Source organism: Carassius auratus, chromosome 3 (genome assembly GCF_003368295.1).
Source record: "Carassius auratus strain Wakin chromosome 3, ASM336829v1, whole genome shotgun sequence".
In the NCBI taxonomy this organism is placed as follows: Eukaryota; Metazoa; Chordata; class Actinopteri; order Cypriniformes; family Cyprinidae; genus Carassius; species Carassius auratus.
In genome coordinates, this window is record NC_039245.1 from 5,709,948 (window position 1) to 5,725,794 (window position 15,847).

The window sequence follows — 15,847 nt, forward strand, 5'->3', positions numbered from 1 at the left end:
TTTTGACAAAAATGTCAGATAGAACCTTATAATTCCAAGGGGACGATTGGTCTATATTAAATCCTGCAATCACCCTAAATAAAACCCTAGACCACAGGAATCCAACTGCAGGTGTTTTTTTATTTTTATATGTCTGCCGTCCTCAAGTGGCTGACAGAGGAATCACAACCACTGTGTTCTCAGTTCAAAGGGTATTTGCATAAATATCAGGTTGAGGAATGTGTTTAATTTGAGAAATCTATACAATTTAGTAATAACGTTTTTCTGTTTGCAATGGTTAATAAACAATATAAACAAATAGTTTAATATTTTGTCACATTTTATATGTATGTATTTTTTATTGTTTCTATTTAAAATGATCGAAGCAGGGCCATTCTGAGACCTTTGGAGGGGCATGTGCTCCAAGTATAAAAGGAGCACAAGAAACACGTGTTGTAATAGGGCTGTGCTCCTTTCTGAGACGTGTATCGAAACGGATGCTTCTAAATCGATGCAACAGCAAATACCATATTTCGAAAAAGAATCACTTAGCAGACAATACCATTTTAAGATTAAAAGTTTTTTTTCTTTGCACCTCTTAATTAATCTGGAATTAGAAACTGAATTATATTATCATTATTATTGAGTTTACAGGGTATGGTGGTTTTGCTGTTGTAAACACGTTGCTGTTGTGGGAAAAAATATTTCTGTCTAATTTAGAATTGAATTCTATTCTAATCCTGTTCTGGATGTATTAATTTTTTGAATCATAATGATAATAATAACAGGATTGATGAGTTTAATTTGGAGGGAAAAAATCAGTAGCGTTGTTTAGGGCTGGACGATATATGGCCAAAATGTATATATCGTGATATATTTTTTTAATTTCGGTCATACGATATAATTCAGATATCGATATGAACACTGTTAAAAAAAGCCTCGTAAAAACTGCCACAACAGATGTCTGTCCATACAAACTTATGAAAAATGAATTTGCACAGTCTATGACACCTCATTTAAAACCACATTAAAAAAAAAACAGCACACATAAGTTAATGTTCAGCTTCTTTTTTATTTAGCCGTCATACAAACAGTAATTGTGAAATCACTGTCAAATAATCGTCTCAGATTTAGCTAATTAATAGAAATATGTTTCACTTTAAACTTAGTTAGGCTTAAGTACACTACCAGTCAAAAGTTTTTGAACCGTAAGATTTTTTTTATGTTTTCAAACAATTATCTTTTACTCACCAAGCCTGCAAACGCTTTTTATTTCAGATAAAATCTAATCTTTAGATCTTTATATTCATCAAATAATCTGGAAAAAAATAAATTAATCAACTCTTTTAAATATTGATAATCAGCAAATCGGCATATTAGAATGATTTCTGGATCATGTGACACTGAAGACTTGAATAATGATGCTGAAAATTGAGTTTTGATCTCAGGAATAAACTAAATTTTAAAATAAAGCAGTTATTTTAAATAGTAAAAATATTTAAAAACATAAATTATAATGATTATTTTTTTTGCTGTACTTTGGATCAAATAAATGCAGGCTTGGTGAGCAAGGCATGGTACGTTTTAAAAATAAATAAAACCAATAATTTGAATTATGAAATTCTAACAGTTATGATAATTATATATATATATATATATATATATATATATATATATATATATATATATATATATATATATATATATATATATATATACACACACCACTTTTTACGTACAAATTTTATGAAAAAAATATGAGAAAAGATTAGTCATTGAATATGAGATTTATGGCAATTCCCCCCAATACATAAAGGAGAACCACATCATCCCTGGAGTCATGTAAAATATTTTTGTGTAATTCTGAACCGTTTTCTATATTTTTTTAAAAAAAGTGGTAAATAGACAAACACATAATTATAAACACAAAACATTTTTCTAACTCATGCCAGATTCTCCTATAAAATAAAAGCCCATGTGCCCATCCATAACAGTAAAACACTAATAATAGAAGTTAACTGGCCTAGGGAATTAAAAAGTATTTCAGATGTATAGCCATTAATTTTAAACATGCAAGAATAAACAAATTTGATTTAATAGATTTTTAACAGGATATGGGAATCATACGGGTGTGGCGCCACTGAGAAAAAAAAACATCTCAGCCAGTATTACAAGTAAATATCGGTCAAATAATATTAAGCTTGTAATACAAAAATGTAATAGTTGGTAGTCGTGAAATAAATCTACAATAAATAACTATTTTTAAATACAACTATGAACAATCATCTATGATTTCTATGTAATGTTTATTACCAAGGAATGAAAATAAACAAAATGAGAGACCATTCATATTTCTTGCAAAAATTTATTACCCTCAAAACATATTCAATTCCATTTCAGAAGATAATTTAAATTACTCTTATGAAGGTGAATTAGAATAAAATGAAAGAGTAGAGGAAATATTCACAGTGCAAAAACATACACTTTGTAAATCTGCGTGCCCCAATGGCTGGACACCATTCTCGTGTTACCTCGGTTACAATATTTTCATACTGTCATAATAATATGTTTCTCTCCAACTTAAACGTACAGGAAAATGAGGTACAAAAGGGCTTTTGCAACTCTTGCAAATCACATTCACATTTCTAAAGTGCTTCCTCTATGATGGCCTTAATGCAAAACCATGATGTCATGACAACCCGCAAGAATTTTAAATGAGAACCGAAAACATTCATGAAAATTCAGAACCCAAAATAAAAATAACCTTTATCATTAAAGTAGCTAAGAAAGTAGCTTAGAAATAGCAAACATTGAAATCTGAACAGTACTCAAACTTTAGTGCAGAACAATATTTTTATTTTTAAATGCTTCTTAAAGATGAGTAAATTAAACCAATGGTTAAACCTAAAATGAATTAAACGGTTACTTTTGCCTTGTGTTCATCTCTCTCACTCTCATCTTTTTCCTTATCATCTTTGTCTTTGTCCTTGCTCTTTTTAGACTTCTTTTTCTTATGTTTGTGTTTCTGTACTTTGAGCTCTGATTCAGACTCATTACTAGTATGTTTCTTATGCTTTTTGTGTTTTTTGTGCTTCTTGTGTTTCTTCTTTTCCTTCTTCTCCTTTTTGTCCTTTTTCTTCTTTTTGCTGTCCTGACTGCCGGGAGAGCTGGGGCTGCTGCTGTGTCCGTGGCTTCCAGAAGGGCTCGGACTCTGGCTGCCACTGCTGTCCCTCTCTTGCCCTCTCTGCTCCATTTTGCTCTCAGTGTCTGAGGTCTCGCTGTCGCTTTCGCTGTAGTCGGGGACAAATGCAGCCTCATCTGTTTCCCGTGCTAAATCTGAGGAGAGTCTTGTGGAGCGTGCAGATGGGATTTTGTTGTGGTCGCCATGTGCACCACCTCTTTCTGCATCAGTTCTAGCCTCTGGATTCAAAGCTCTATGAGGAGTCCTGTGTTCCCGGTCCTTTGCAGGACGTACGTCAGAATGCCTAGAACTCTGGCTCTCCTTGCTGCATGGCCAGTCTCCTTTGTGGTCCTCTGGTCCGGTTTGTTTTGGCTCTGGTGCATGCTGCGATGATGCTCTCTTATTCATACTTGGACTTTGGGACTCTTTAGGAGCTTCAAGAGTTTTTCTTCCAGAGTCTGTGTGCAAGTCCTTTACTCTTGAGGGTGGGGAGGGTGATACTCTCCTCCTGATTGGATTTCTCTCATCTTTTGATCTTGGGCCCGAGTGGTCTCTTGCATCATCTCTATGGTCTGCTTTCCTACTGGTGACACCTGCAGTTGTCTCCCTTCCTGCTGGTTTTCTAGAGGTTGTCTCAGACCTGTCAGCTTGCCTATCTCTGGAGGACTGGGAAGAAGAGCTTCGTTCACTGCCATGGTCACTGCCCTTCTCTTGTACACACTCTCTTTCCTGATTAGGTACACTAGGCTTCCTTTTATCAGTTACCTCACGATCTACGGTGCTGCAGTGATCTCTTTCTTTCCCTTTGTCTCGTTCTCGCTCTCTGTCTTTTTCTCTGTCAGTATCTTTCTCCTTATCACCTGATGTGGAGTCCTTGGCAGGTTTGACTTCTGCCTCTTTGGAGACAGGCAGAGCTTTGTCAGCATGTGGAGATTCCTTGTCAGCTGATTTCACTGCAGTGTTCTCCTCTGAAGGAGCAACACTAGATGTGTTGATGTTGCCGGTTCTGGTGGTAACCTTAGAATCATCATCCTCAGATTCATAGTCTTCCTTTTCCCATTTAGAACGGGGCACTTGGATCATGACAATTTCATCCTCAGCCGGGGTGGTGCTGTCATTGGTATATTCCTCCAGGGTCTTCACCACAGTCTTCTTTAGGTCAAGCTTATCCTCATGCTTTTTGATGGGGCTTCCACCTGTAGAACTGGTGCTGCCAAACACAACAAAATTGAATACATTGATGGTAAAGATTAAACAAAATAACAGTTGCCATGTATTTTAATATTTATATCATCTCACCTGGTGTAATCAACCAATATGGACCCTGATCCATCGGGAGCATGAACCTTCCTCCTCAATTTTCCTCTAGACTTGTCAAGTCTGCTTTTTCCCGTGGCATGAGCAGAGTCCTCATCTGAAATTGGCCGATCAGTGCTAGATATTCTCTTGCCAATTTCCCTGTTGATTTTAATCTTTCTTACAGGCTCTGGCTTAATATCCATTAGAGACGGAATAGCTACTTTCTCCTTTTCAACTGGTCTTTCGCTATCCAGTCTGTTTTTAGGTTTTGGAGAGCTTTTAGCCACATCAGCTTCCATTTTTGCCACTTTTACTGGAAGAATATCTAGGTCTTTCCCAGGTGGCTTGTCGTCTTTACGTTTCTTCTTATCCGGTTTAGTATCAACTGTCTTAGCAGGCATCTTCTCTTCAGTTTTCACAGGCTTCTCTGGCTCTTTTTTAGAGACCTTGCCTTCTTTGACAGGACCTTTGTCTTGCTTTGCAGAGTCTTTCACCAATTCTTTCTTGCTTTTGACCTCATCTTTGATGGGCTTCAGCTCCTGGTGTTTGATGGGCCTAGACTGCATCAACTTGCGTGGGAGCATGAGTTTGGACTCAGAGGATTGAGGTTTGCTTGGCTCAGATTTGTGGATTGGTTCGTCTTTGACTCTCTTAATGGCTGGTTCAGTGGATGCCACTTTATCTCGTGGTGCATCAGATTCTTTCTCTCTAGCAGGTTTTGACATCTTTCCTGATTCTTCCTTCTTTTGCCCACTGTTGTCAGACTTTCGTTTAACTTTGTCAGTTTTGCTTTTAGTCTTCTCTTTCTTTTCCTTTACGGGGATAGTCTTGTAAGACACTGCAGCGCTATCCATGGGCTCATCCCTGACAGGTGTGGCATCATCACGACTTGAATTCATCAGCATTGAGTCCTCTTTACGATTGTCTTTCCTGGACTCATCCATAGAATCAGAGTGGCTGAAGAGGTCACTATCTTCTCTCTTCTTTTTGCGATGCTTTTTATGCTTCACAGACTTGGGGTCTGCAGCAGTGCTGCCACCGGGTTCTCGGTCCTTGAGAGGTTTCAAAGACTCTTTGTTAAGTCCTCTCCCTGCTCCAGTGGAGTTGATGTGAAGATGGCCATACTTCTCAGCACACTTCTCTTGGTATGTCATGGCAGCTCTGCTTCTCGATGGGACACCATGGCTCTGAGGTGGCGGCGGATAATCCTCTCGACGTCCCCTGCTGTAGGGGGAGTTTTCTCTTGGTCGGGGAGGAGCAAAACGCTCAGGACTATAGGGGTCTCTGTTGCCTGGACCATGGCCTCGCATTTGACTTCCTGGTGGGTTGTCGTAGCTCTTGAAGTATTTATCGTACCACTCCCTGTATTCTCTTTCCCACTCTCGATATCGCTCTCTCTCATAGGGATCACTCTGGTCTATGTTGCGGCCATAATAAGCCTTAGCATCATAAGGAGGGAGCTCTCTGTACCTTCCTGCATATTTACGATCCCCCTCGATTTGAGAAGGAGGTGGGATTTTCTTGCCGGGACTGTGATTCCTATATAGAGGGGATCTAGAGCGGGAACGATAGATTCCACTTCCCATTCCACTCATCTCCCGACCCCTATATGATGGTGATTTACTGTGGGAGCGATGGTAAGTTGGAGTACGTGACCTAGACCGATAGCTACGGCTTCGACCACGGCCCCTGCGAGAATATGGTGAGCGAGAGTAGGAACGTGATCTGGAACGAGAGCGTGAACGGGATCTTGACCGAGATCGAGATACTGACCGAGAGTAAGAGCGTGGTGATTTGGACCGAGAGCGGGATTTTGAATAAGAATATGATGAGCCACTATAGGAGGAATCCCTGTAAGGAGATTTTGATCTGCAAAAGAAAGGTAATTGAGGCAACTTAGTTGAAGCCAAATGTTTTCCATCAAAAATTACATCTTGGTGATGGACATCTGTCAATTTTCCTAACCTAGAGTAGGATCGCCTTCTCTCCTTCTGGATCTTTCTGTATTCCAAAAGCTCTTTGGCAAAGTCATTGGTAAATTCCTCAAGTTTGGACTTCTCCCTGGTAACGAATCGACATTGGGAACTATTTATCAAAGACAAAAAGGAAATAAAACTTTGCAGTTAAAATTCGTTAATTCATTATTACATACATTATTATGATTGAGGGGGAAGCATAATGACACTCCACACAATTTTTAGGTTGAATTTAAAGGTAGCTCTCAAAATACAAATAATGAAAATCACTATATATTAAAGGTGCCATAGAATAGAAATTTAACTTGGCATAGTTGAATAATAACAGTTGTGTACATGGAAATGACGTACCCTAAGCCTCAAACACCATTGTTTCAACTTCCTTATGTAAATCTCGTGCATGCAAAAGACCACTTGAAAAATAGGCGAATCAGAACGTAACCCCAACTGTGACATTACATTTGGGATCACTAATAGTTACACCCCAAACCCGCCCATGTTCTATGCAGGCCGAATCATAAGAAGTTCTGCAGGTTTTGTGAAGTACAATTACCCAACCATATAACTGCGAGAGAGTGTATTGAAGTATATCTTTTTCCTGTGTTTCCTTCATGCTGTGTGAACTACTGAAATAAGCCGCACTGTGAAACAGCCAATCAGAGCAGAGGTCAACATTGAGCTGCACTGTGCAAACCAGCCAATCAGAGCAGAGCTCAACATTATTATCCATGACCCTTCCAAATAAGGTAAAAACAGGCCATTTCATTCTAGGGAAAAATCCAAGGGTTGTAAATTGACTTGTAAAACTGTTTCTGGAAATGTTTTGCCCTTACCTATGCAGATATCAGAGAACAGTTTAAAACATTGTATGAATGCTTCCTACGGCACCTTTAACAGTCCAGTAAACCAACCATGTTAATAAATAAACATATATTTTTAAATATACAGGCTAAAATTACTTACTCTTCCTTCAGTCTACGCTGCTGACGGTAAAACTCCTCCTTGGACAGAAAAGGTGCTGTTGGCATATTAGAGATAGGGTTGACTATAGGTGGCTGTGGACCAGGAGGCACCCATGGAGCCGTCACATTTGGCGGAACAGGTGGAAATACAGGTGGTGGAATGTTGTAGGGAGGGGGAGGCTGCTGTCCTGGAGGATACTGTAAGGGATACTGCTGTGGTACACCACCAGGCGGTTGAGGCATAGGGTGTGGTGGTGGAGGAGGGAAAAGAGCAGGAGGCGCATACACTGGAGGGACTACAGGAGGAAGGTTTTGTACTGGAGGCGGCTGTGTTCTTGGTGGTCTTTCAATAGGGGGTCTGCCTCTACTTGAGGACCTGATAGGACAAATAGACTGGAGTGAAATATCAGTCTCTTTTGGATTAAACTTCAATCTTTTAAGAATGCAGTTCTGGATACTTACGGATCCCATGCAGGACGGCCTCCAGTCGGCCTTGGTCCACTAGTCCTTTGCGGTCCTAAAATAAAAAAAAACCTTAAATATTAAGTTTGGCCTAGTATACAGGAAAGGACACCTGGAATTGTGATGATAGTATCTTACCTGATCTGTGCATGTGGTGCTGAGGCATATTCGGCTTCCCAATTACTGGGACATGGTATCCCTAGGCAACAAATGAGTGGGAGTGGGGTTACAAAATTGTACTCATAGAAGCATCAATATTTTTTATCTTAACTACTCTTGCTAATGTGATATTGCTTTACTAGTTTGTTATCCTCTTAAATTAGTAAATATTTAGCATGCTATAAAATGAGCAATACCTTTGGAATAGGAGTCTGGACAGACGTGTCTGATGAAGGCACAACAGTAGATGCTGGGACCTCTGGTTCTCTGGAAGAGGAGAATGGCATTAACTCCATAAGACAGTACCTAATGTTTTACACAACCAGTAGATCCTTTGAAGTTGTATAAATGCTAGAAAATTACTTACTTCAATGGAGGGTCATCCTGCTTAGTAGAGTGTTGAGGAGAATTCACCACAGGGCTATAGTTTGTCACCGCTGTTGCACTGCTGCTGTTTACAGTGGAGCTGCTAGAAGAAGGTGGGGTGCTGGATGGCTGTTTAGTGCTAACAGGAGATAAAGGGGCAGCAGGTGTGCTTTGAGGAGGGGTGCTATCAGCTGCTGAGCTTGGAACATGGGCCATCAGAGGGTCCTGCTGGCGTGAGGTTGCCAGTCTCATAGGTGGCCGTTGGGCAGGAGCCTGTGTTTGGGCTCCTTGTGCAGATACTGCAGCTTTTCGAATCCTCTTGGTATATCCAGTTTCATTTTTAAAATTATTTACTGCCTGGGGTTGGAAAGAATAAGAATAATCTTAATGTTCTACTATTAACTTTGAGGTGAAGACGGGTGTTTAACACAAAAATTAGGATAGGGATTTCTTACTTGGCGCAAGAATTTGTTTGCAATCAAAGCATCAGGAGATACATCTGATTGTTTGCAGGTTGGGCAAACATGTTCATCAGACTCCAGCAAACACGTTCGGATACCTGCGGGCAAAAGACTGTAAGCTTTCAAAGGTCAAAAACATGTCACCTTTATTTGTTTGGACAGAAACGTACACTCATCACAGTAGCTATTTCCACAGCAGGGGATAACGACAGCATCTGTCATAAGATCCTTGCAGATCAAACAAAGTAGCTCGTCAGGTACTGGATCTTCTTCCTCCGAAGATGAAGACTGATTTTGGGGCAAAAATGGTGGCTTCTCTTTCTTCCCTATGGCATAAGCCTCACTTAACACAGAAAGCAAACTGGTGTCAGTAAAATTGACAAGTTGAGGTCACTGCCTATCGTGATTTTGTAAAACTGCAAAGATGAAAATATGTCTCTGCAAAACAATCACTTACAAATAGGGCAAGTATACTCACGCATCAATAGTAGGAATAGCATACATTCCACTGTTGGTCAACATGACTCCCTTTCTGTTTGGATCATCAACCTCAACCATGAAACTCCGAGGAATTCCTGTGCTTTTCTTTATCCGCTGAGGAGCTTCAAAACTTCGATCCTGCTAACGCACAGTTGACATTCAAGATTAAATTTCTTCTCAGACTAAAGGGGCATACTAATAGTAAAAACATTTACACCGGCAAACAGCTGTAGCAAGAATCACAAAGTTCAAAACAATTGCCATGTTAATGCAGCTGTGGTAATGAAAACCCAATTACCCCATTTGTTGGACAATTTCGGATATAATGTCCAGTTTTTCCACAACGAAAGCATGTGTAGTTTGGGGGAGGTGGACCAACAAGCTTCTTTGCATAACTAATGAATAGAGATTTGTGTTAGAGTTGATGCCAACAGTAATAAAGACCAAAAAAAAAAAAAAAAGGCTTGAATTTCACACTTACTGAATTGGGTCATAGTCATGGTTGGACTGAGACATCATTGCTTTAATTTTGTCTTCCTCTGATGCATTTGTTTCAGCAAGATTGGCTGTCTGTTTAACAGGCAATAATGTTTTCACAAATAAAATCAATGTTGGAATGTTCACTTGAACCCAACAATTTAGAAACCTTGTCCTGTAAGAGGCAGCTTCTTGCCTTCATCAGTGTGAGATATTTAAAAAAAAAAACTACAAATTGAAGTATGAGTACCACCTCTGGCCTTAATATGAGAAACAAAGGGCAACACTTTTTATATTACCCAAAGCAAGAGCGAGAAATATAGCAGCAAAAATATAAAATTCATAACCAAAAGACAAACCACCACATGTGCAAGACTTAATTCCAGTTACCCACATGTATTGCCCATGTTTTGAGAGATTTTTTCCTCCTTCCATTTGATACATCTTATTGCAATGTGCCTCTTTTTTTGGGCATGTGCCAGATGGATACAGATAAATTCATACTAACAAATGCAATGCATTCATAGCAAAACACATGTAAAAAGAACCAAATTTAAATGACACAATCTCCTGTATTTGGACTATCAACCTGAAAAATTAACAAAATTACACTATATTGTGAAGTATTTTGACAGGACATGAAGAATAACGACAATTAACTATTAGCAATATAAAGTATGTTACATAATGCTGCTGGTGTCTTTAAATGCCAGTATGAAGAAAAACACTTCATTACATAAGTCCAAAAATAAAATTAATTTAAAAACAGCTGGAAAACAATTATGCGTGATCCGCAGGTTTGATCACAAAACAGGATTCCATAGTGCTTAATTTCTCAGTGTTGAAATTTTTGTATATATTTATCTCGCTCTACAACACTTGCGATTAACATCATGTGGGCAAGAGGTTTAAACGGTACTCCAACTCCACACTGATAAAAGACCATGAGCTATCTCTTTAAAGGACAAGGCTTTCACACAAGTTTCAACATAATTATACAATTAGCACAAACAAAACCTCACATATCAGCAACAATTCTTATTATTAATCTTAGATTTAAAAAATGAATGTAATTTCAAATATGCAGCATATAGAAAATGCTAAATGATCAACACGTAAGCTGTATGTGACCAACCACAAAATTTGACAGAATGTTGCTCATTTGTGGCTACATTATGGAATGAATTTAGAAACAGTAGAGTGAAGTTCATCAAGTAGTTGCAGAGTTTTAAAATACCTTTGAAAGCAGGGCCAGTGAAATGGATGATGAATCATCAATCTGTCATTGGAAAAAAAAACATTAAAACAAAGAGGGATTTCACCACTATGACAAGGCACAACTCCATGCCCAACAGAAAGAAACTGGACAAATAAGTCTTCAACATAAACACTATACAAACACAAATCAATTGGTATATTTAAAACCAATTCTTATTAAACACACATTAAATTTTGTGCGTTTAAAAATGTAAACTCCAGGCTGTATATAAGAGGTTTACATATTTTATCTTAAGGACACTACCAATTAATGGATATTTGTTAGCTTTGATTCTTTGTGGGGAGTAGCATAAAATACTTTTAATCTAAGAAAGGGTTAGAAAAACAACCTACGGTGAGTGAACACACAGGGCCTTAAAGATGTGAGCGAATTAAATACTGATGTTTTATTGTAAAACCTTGCAGTAAATCATATAAAAAATGCAATTTATTCATGTAGAAAATATAACTAATACAACAGGCCATATAGGATATGAAATATGCAAGATATGAAAAAAATTGTCCTATAAAATGTGCCTCATAATGGGGCACTGCTTTTATAAGTAGTTTGGGTCTCAGCATCACACAAGTACATGGGAGACAAGCAAACCACAAATGCTATCACAAATATGTATATAAATAACAAAGCATTATGGCATTGTATATGTTTAGTAGTCACATATCTGCGGTCCCAGTAGCTGTATTGCAAACATTTGAAATAAAACATCAAATATGGATAAAAGTACACATGAATGTCACATGATCAAAATAGGAAAAGGCAGATTGATGTTGGGCATTAAAGTACAATGAAAAAAAGTTGAGAGTAATTCACCATGCCAGAATGACACGAATATTGGCTAAAACTATGATCTCTAATTAAAAACGCTGTGCCAAGAAATCACTGATATAGACTTTTTACCATTTACCAATAAAATACAAAATCTCACTACAAGACAATAAGAAAATTGTATTTTATACTGCTACACTAATGTGTTCACAGTTGGTCATAGATTTCATCCACACCGGTCCATGTTCTTTCATTTGCCTATAGCTTTTGTAAAATAACAAAATAAGCTACAACAAACAGTATAAGAGAAAACCATACAAGAATTTAGAATTCCTATTCTCTCATCAAATACTAAGGGAACTGTATATTTGTTGTAATAAACACCTATATAGGCTGAGACACAATTTAAACAACAATTAACTCTTATAAAGGAAAAAAATCAGTATACTTAATAGAATATGAATTAACATGACTCAATCTTAAATACGGTTTTAACTAGATCAGGAAAATTTCATTAAAACCTGATGAGAGCCAAGCTTTATTTGATTATCTATTTATTACCAATAGCCTAAACACGCATTGAACAAAGACAAAAAAAAATTAATAAACAAGTCACATGTTCAGTTAGTCCAAAGCAATTTGCCATTATGTTTTAGGTAAAACACTTACAAAATAATTAAATAAACACACACTCATACATTCACACAACTAAATTAATCTATTGTTCCTCATAATAGCAATTGAGAAAACATGAGTAGTCAGACACTGATGCTGTATTATACAAGGTGAAATTTATAAATAACACAATGTATTTTTATTAAAAAAAAAAACCCAGACAGCTTTTTACAGATGTGTCACTTTAAGGACAAACAAACTGAACATTGGCCATGTTCAAAAAATTATAAAGATCAATATGATCTTACACTACACTGTACAACAGAATCCATATACGTGGAGAACTTATTCAATGTGAAACAGTGTACTAGCATGCGCACAGACTTCTGTACACACTGGGAATTGTATAAAAACATGAAAATCAATGCAACAGCTTTAGCGAATCACAAAATATAAACATTCAGCTCTACAAACTTGGTTATCTTCAAACAGGTTTTAAAGACAACATTGAGGAGCATGAGGAAAGTTCCCTAAATGATTTCAAGACAAAGCTGAGGAGTTTGAAAATGTGTGTAATGGGACTAGCAAGTGAGGTGTTTTTACATACTGCTTTTGAAGATCCACTTGGTTCAGATCGATTGCTGCAAATAAACAACAGCAACAAAAAAAGAGGTTAACTTTAAATTAAAATGATATTTTCCCCTCAGAGACTGATGACTTCAAAAGGAGTTGCATTACAATTTGAACAAGGCAATTAGTCTCTGCCAGGACTCTAAATGTACAGATGTTGTTTTTTCTTTCATAAAAATCATAATTAGTCTACGGTTACCCCTTTTACAACATGACATTTAACTAATAGTTCAAATAAATTGTAATTTGGCAACTGAACAATCACCATTTTAAACATATGTTCTTTTTATAGTGAACTCAAAAGTAGTTGGGAAAATTAGTAACACTGACAACTGCTCTATTCTCTTTTTCATACAACGAAAATAAACAGGATGTGACTGGTTTGACTCAAATAGGGCAGCAGAATTTATGAAATTTCTAATCGCAATTCCAATTATGAGTGCCACAATTACATACTCGTTCAAAGCGGCAACTTATCCAAAGTCATGCAGTTGCGTCAAACAATGGTAAACATCATACAATATAAATTGTGATAATCATAATTAATAATCGCAATTACAATTTCAAGGAAATAATCAACAGTTATGATTTTTGTCAATTGTGTAGCTTCTAGACTCAATATCTTTGTTTCTCAAGGCTCGTGTCCAATCACAGCACATTAAGCTTGAACATGCAGAAGAGCAAATAAGACGTGACAACTTCAGTAGAAGGGAACATACTTAGCTATTAACGAACCGTAAAAACATCTTACAATTAAAAAATAATTTTTGGACAAGTAAACGACCATTTTTGTTTATATGGTTGTTTTATCAGGCCTAAAGGCTCTGTAAATACTTAAAATTAAATATGAACACACAGCAGATGTTCACAGTGAGTTAAAGTATTCATGTACTCACAGGACATATGTTTTGCTAGTCGACTTAAGCCCTCCAATAGGGATTCGTCTGATGATAACAGACGAGTTCTTGGGGATGAGGGCTCCATCATCAGTGTATTCTGCAAACACAGGCAAGAATGACAAGAACATAAATCAACGTGACTCATTTTCCGTTCATGTCCTCGATATGCAAGGACAGGAAACGCTACCACACGTAGTAAATAAGTACGTAAAATTGTAAATTTAAGTAACATTCTCAAATGTAATAACAGTCATAATATAACCGACAAAATCGACGTCGGAGTAGCGTTAGTACAATGACAACAACGGAGGATGTCGGGATTTAGCCTTCGCATTAGTTAGCAAACATCAAGCTTCGATCTCGATAAACACCTTTCCCCAAAACCGATATAAATACTATTTGAGGCCACGTAAACTCTTTAGATTCAGTTTACTCAAAGCACCTTTAAAATGTTGTATAAACCACCTCTATGTCCATCTTACCTTCTTTAGTCTGCGCGTTGGTGATCTGCAGGTCGCAATCGGCGGCCTTCAGCTTTTCTCGCCCCATGATCTGGCGTTTCAAATCACTGAGCGTGATGTGAAGGCCATCGAAGGTGACCGTGTCGTAGTTGAGTTTAGAAGAAAACTTGTAATGGACACAAGACATGTTTAAACAATCGTCGTGGTCAGACACCACCACACACAACCAAACTCAACTACAATGCGCGCGACCGCGTGGGCTCTTCTCCCAGCGATCAACCTTACTCAGTGTCAGTTTAACAGCTTAACAGTTTAAGAATAATAGCCATGTTTGTTCATCTCAACACTCGTTTTAATTCAAGAGTCACCACCACTAAGGAGGTCGTGTGGAGTTTGCCTCACGTGAATAACTGCGAATTGAAAATATCAAGTGTTCAAAGAGACTGTGATCAAGTGTAACACGCAATTTTAATGACGCAAATGACTTTCAGTCCACGGAAATTTCCCGGCAGAAGCCAGAAAAGCCCCTGCTGTTTCTCAATGTCCCAGGACCGTATGGCGGTTAGCCGTGAGCTGTCCGTAACTCCGATTAAGAAATACAGTTCAAACAGTGTCCGTACGGGTGAACGTGTAGAGTCCTGTCAGATACGTCGCCCCAGCGTCCGCGTCAAAGTCCCTCCGGAATGTTTGTTCGGTGCAGTCCAAAATTCAACAAAACACAACCGACGTCGTCTGAAGCAAGGCCTGAAACACAATGTGGCTAGCAGCTAGTGTGATCCACCTAAAATGGCGTCCATCACACACAAAAACAAAAGACTAAAGCAAACCCATAACAAAACGCTAATTCAAAATCAGCAAGCAAAACGATTCTTCTTTTATCAAAATACTGCCGCTGTAATCCAGTCGCTCCGTCCTCAACGCTGACGACCGCGTAGATATTTAAATAACACTTTCAACGTACTGACTAACGTACAATCGGTTCCGAAAACAGCCCAACCACCCCACGACGCACTCAAGGGGTTTCCGCTGGAAGTGCAGGGGCAGAGAAGGAGGAGCCACGAGTACGCATGCGCAGATGTTACCGATTGCGGGAGGTCAACATGGATTGTATATATACATTTTTGTTGAGAATTTTTTTTTTTTTACATTAAAGACTGTAAGACTGAACGCTATCGTAAATCATTCCTGGACCTTCAGATTTTTTTTTTTACAAAAGCTGTCACTGGGGCAGTACCTTTTCAAAAGGCACACCTTTGTACCTAAACAGCCCATATTGGTAACTTAAAGGAACTTTAGTACCTAAAGTATACATAATAGTACCTAAAGTGTACATATTAGTACCTAAAAGGTGCAAACATGTTCCTTTTGAAAAGATAATGCCCCAGTGACCGCTTTT

At 38.0% G+C, this 15,847-nt stretch overlaps 1 protein-coding gene across 2 annotated transcripts; it reads right to left on the reverse strand.

Annotated features, from left to right (window-relative positions):
* Positions 1 to 2,324: 2,324 nt before the first annotated feature.
* Positions 2,325 to 15,516, reverse strand: LOC113044810 (E3 ubiquitin-protein ligase RBBP6-like). 2 transcript variants are annotated; one of them, XM_026204984.1, is made up of 17 exons: positions 14,473 to 15,516; positions 13,988 to 14,087; positions 13,069 to 13,102; positions 11,040 to 11,081; positions 9,807 to 9,895; positions 9,624 to 9,720; positions 9,324 to 9,463; positions 9,016 to 9,188; positions 8,840 to 8,943; positions 8,386 to 8,741; positions 8,216 to 8,285; positions 7,998 to 8,058; positions 7,860 to 7,914; positions 7,399 to 7,773; positions 6,425 to 6,544; positions 4,460 to 6,328; positions 2,325 to 4,370 (listed from the first exon to the last, which is right to left on the reverse strand). In XM_026204984.1, the coding sequence occupies exons 1-17, from the start codon at positions 14,636 to 14,638 to the stop codon at positions 2,894 to 2,896; spliced, it is 5,328 nt and encodes a 1,775-aa protein (XP_026060769.1). In that variant the 5' UTR covers positions 14,639 to 15,516; the 3' UTR covers positions 2,325 to 2,893. The 2 variants fall into 2 exon arrangements, with proteins under 2 accessions (XP_026060769.1, XP_026060764.1); XM_026204979.1 differs by having other exon boundaries at positions 9,324 to 9,466.
* Between the last annotated feature and the right edge of the window lie 331 nt (positions 15,517 to 15,847).

Coding starts and splice junctions, on each gene's coding strand:
- LOC113044810 (XM_026204979.1), bottom strand. CDS start 14,638: ATGTCTTGTGTCCATTACAAGTTTTCTTCTAAACTCAACTACGACACG. Junction 8,944..9,015: donor AAATAGCTACTGTGATGAGT/GTACGTTTCTGT, acceptor TTTTGCCCGCAG/GTATCCGAACGTGTTTGCTG. Junction 8,286..8,385: donor CAGGATGACCCTCCATTGAA/GTAAGTAATTTT, acceptor CTCCTCTTCCAG/AGAACCAGAGGTCCCAGCAT.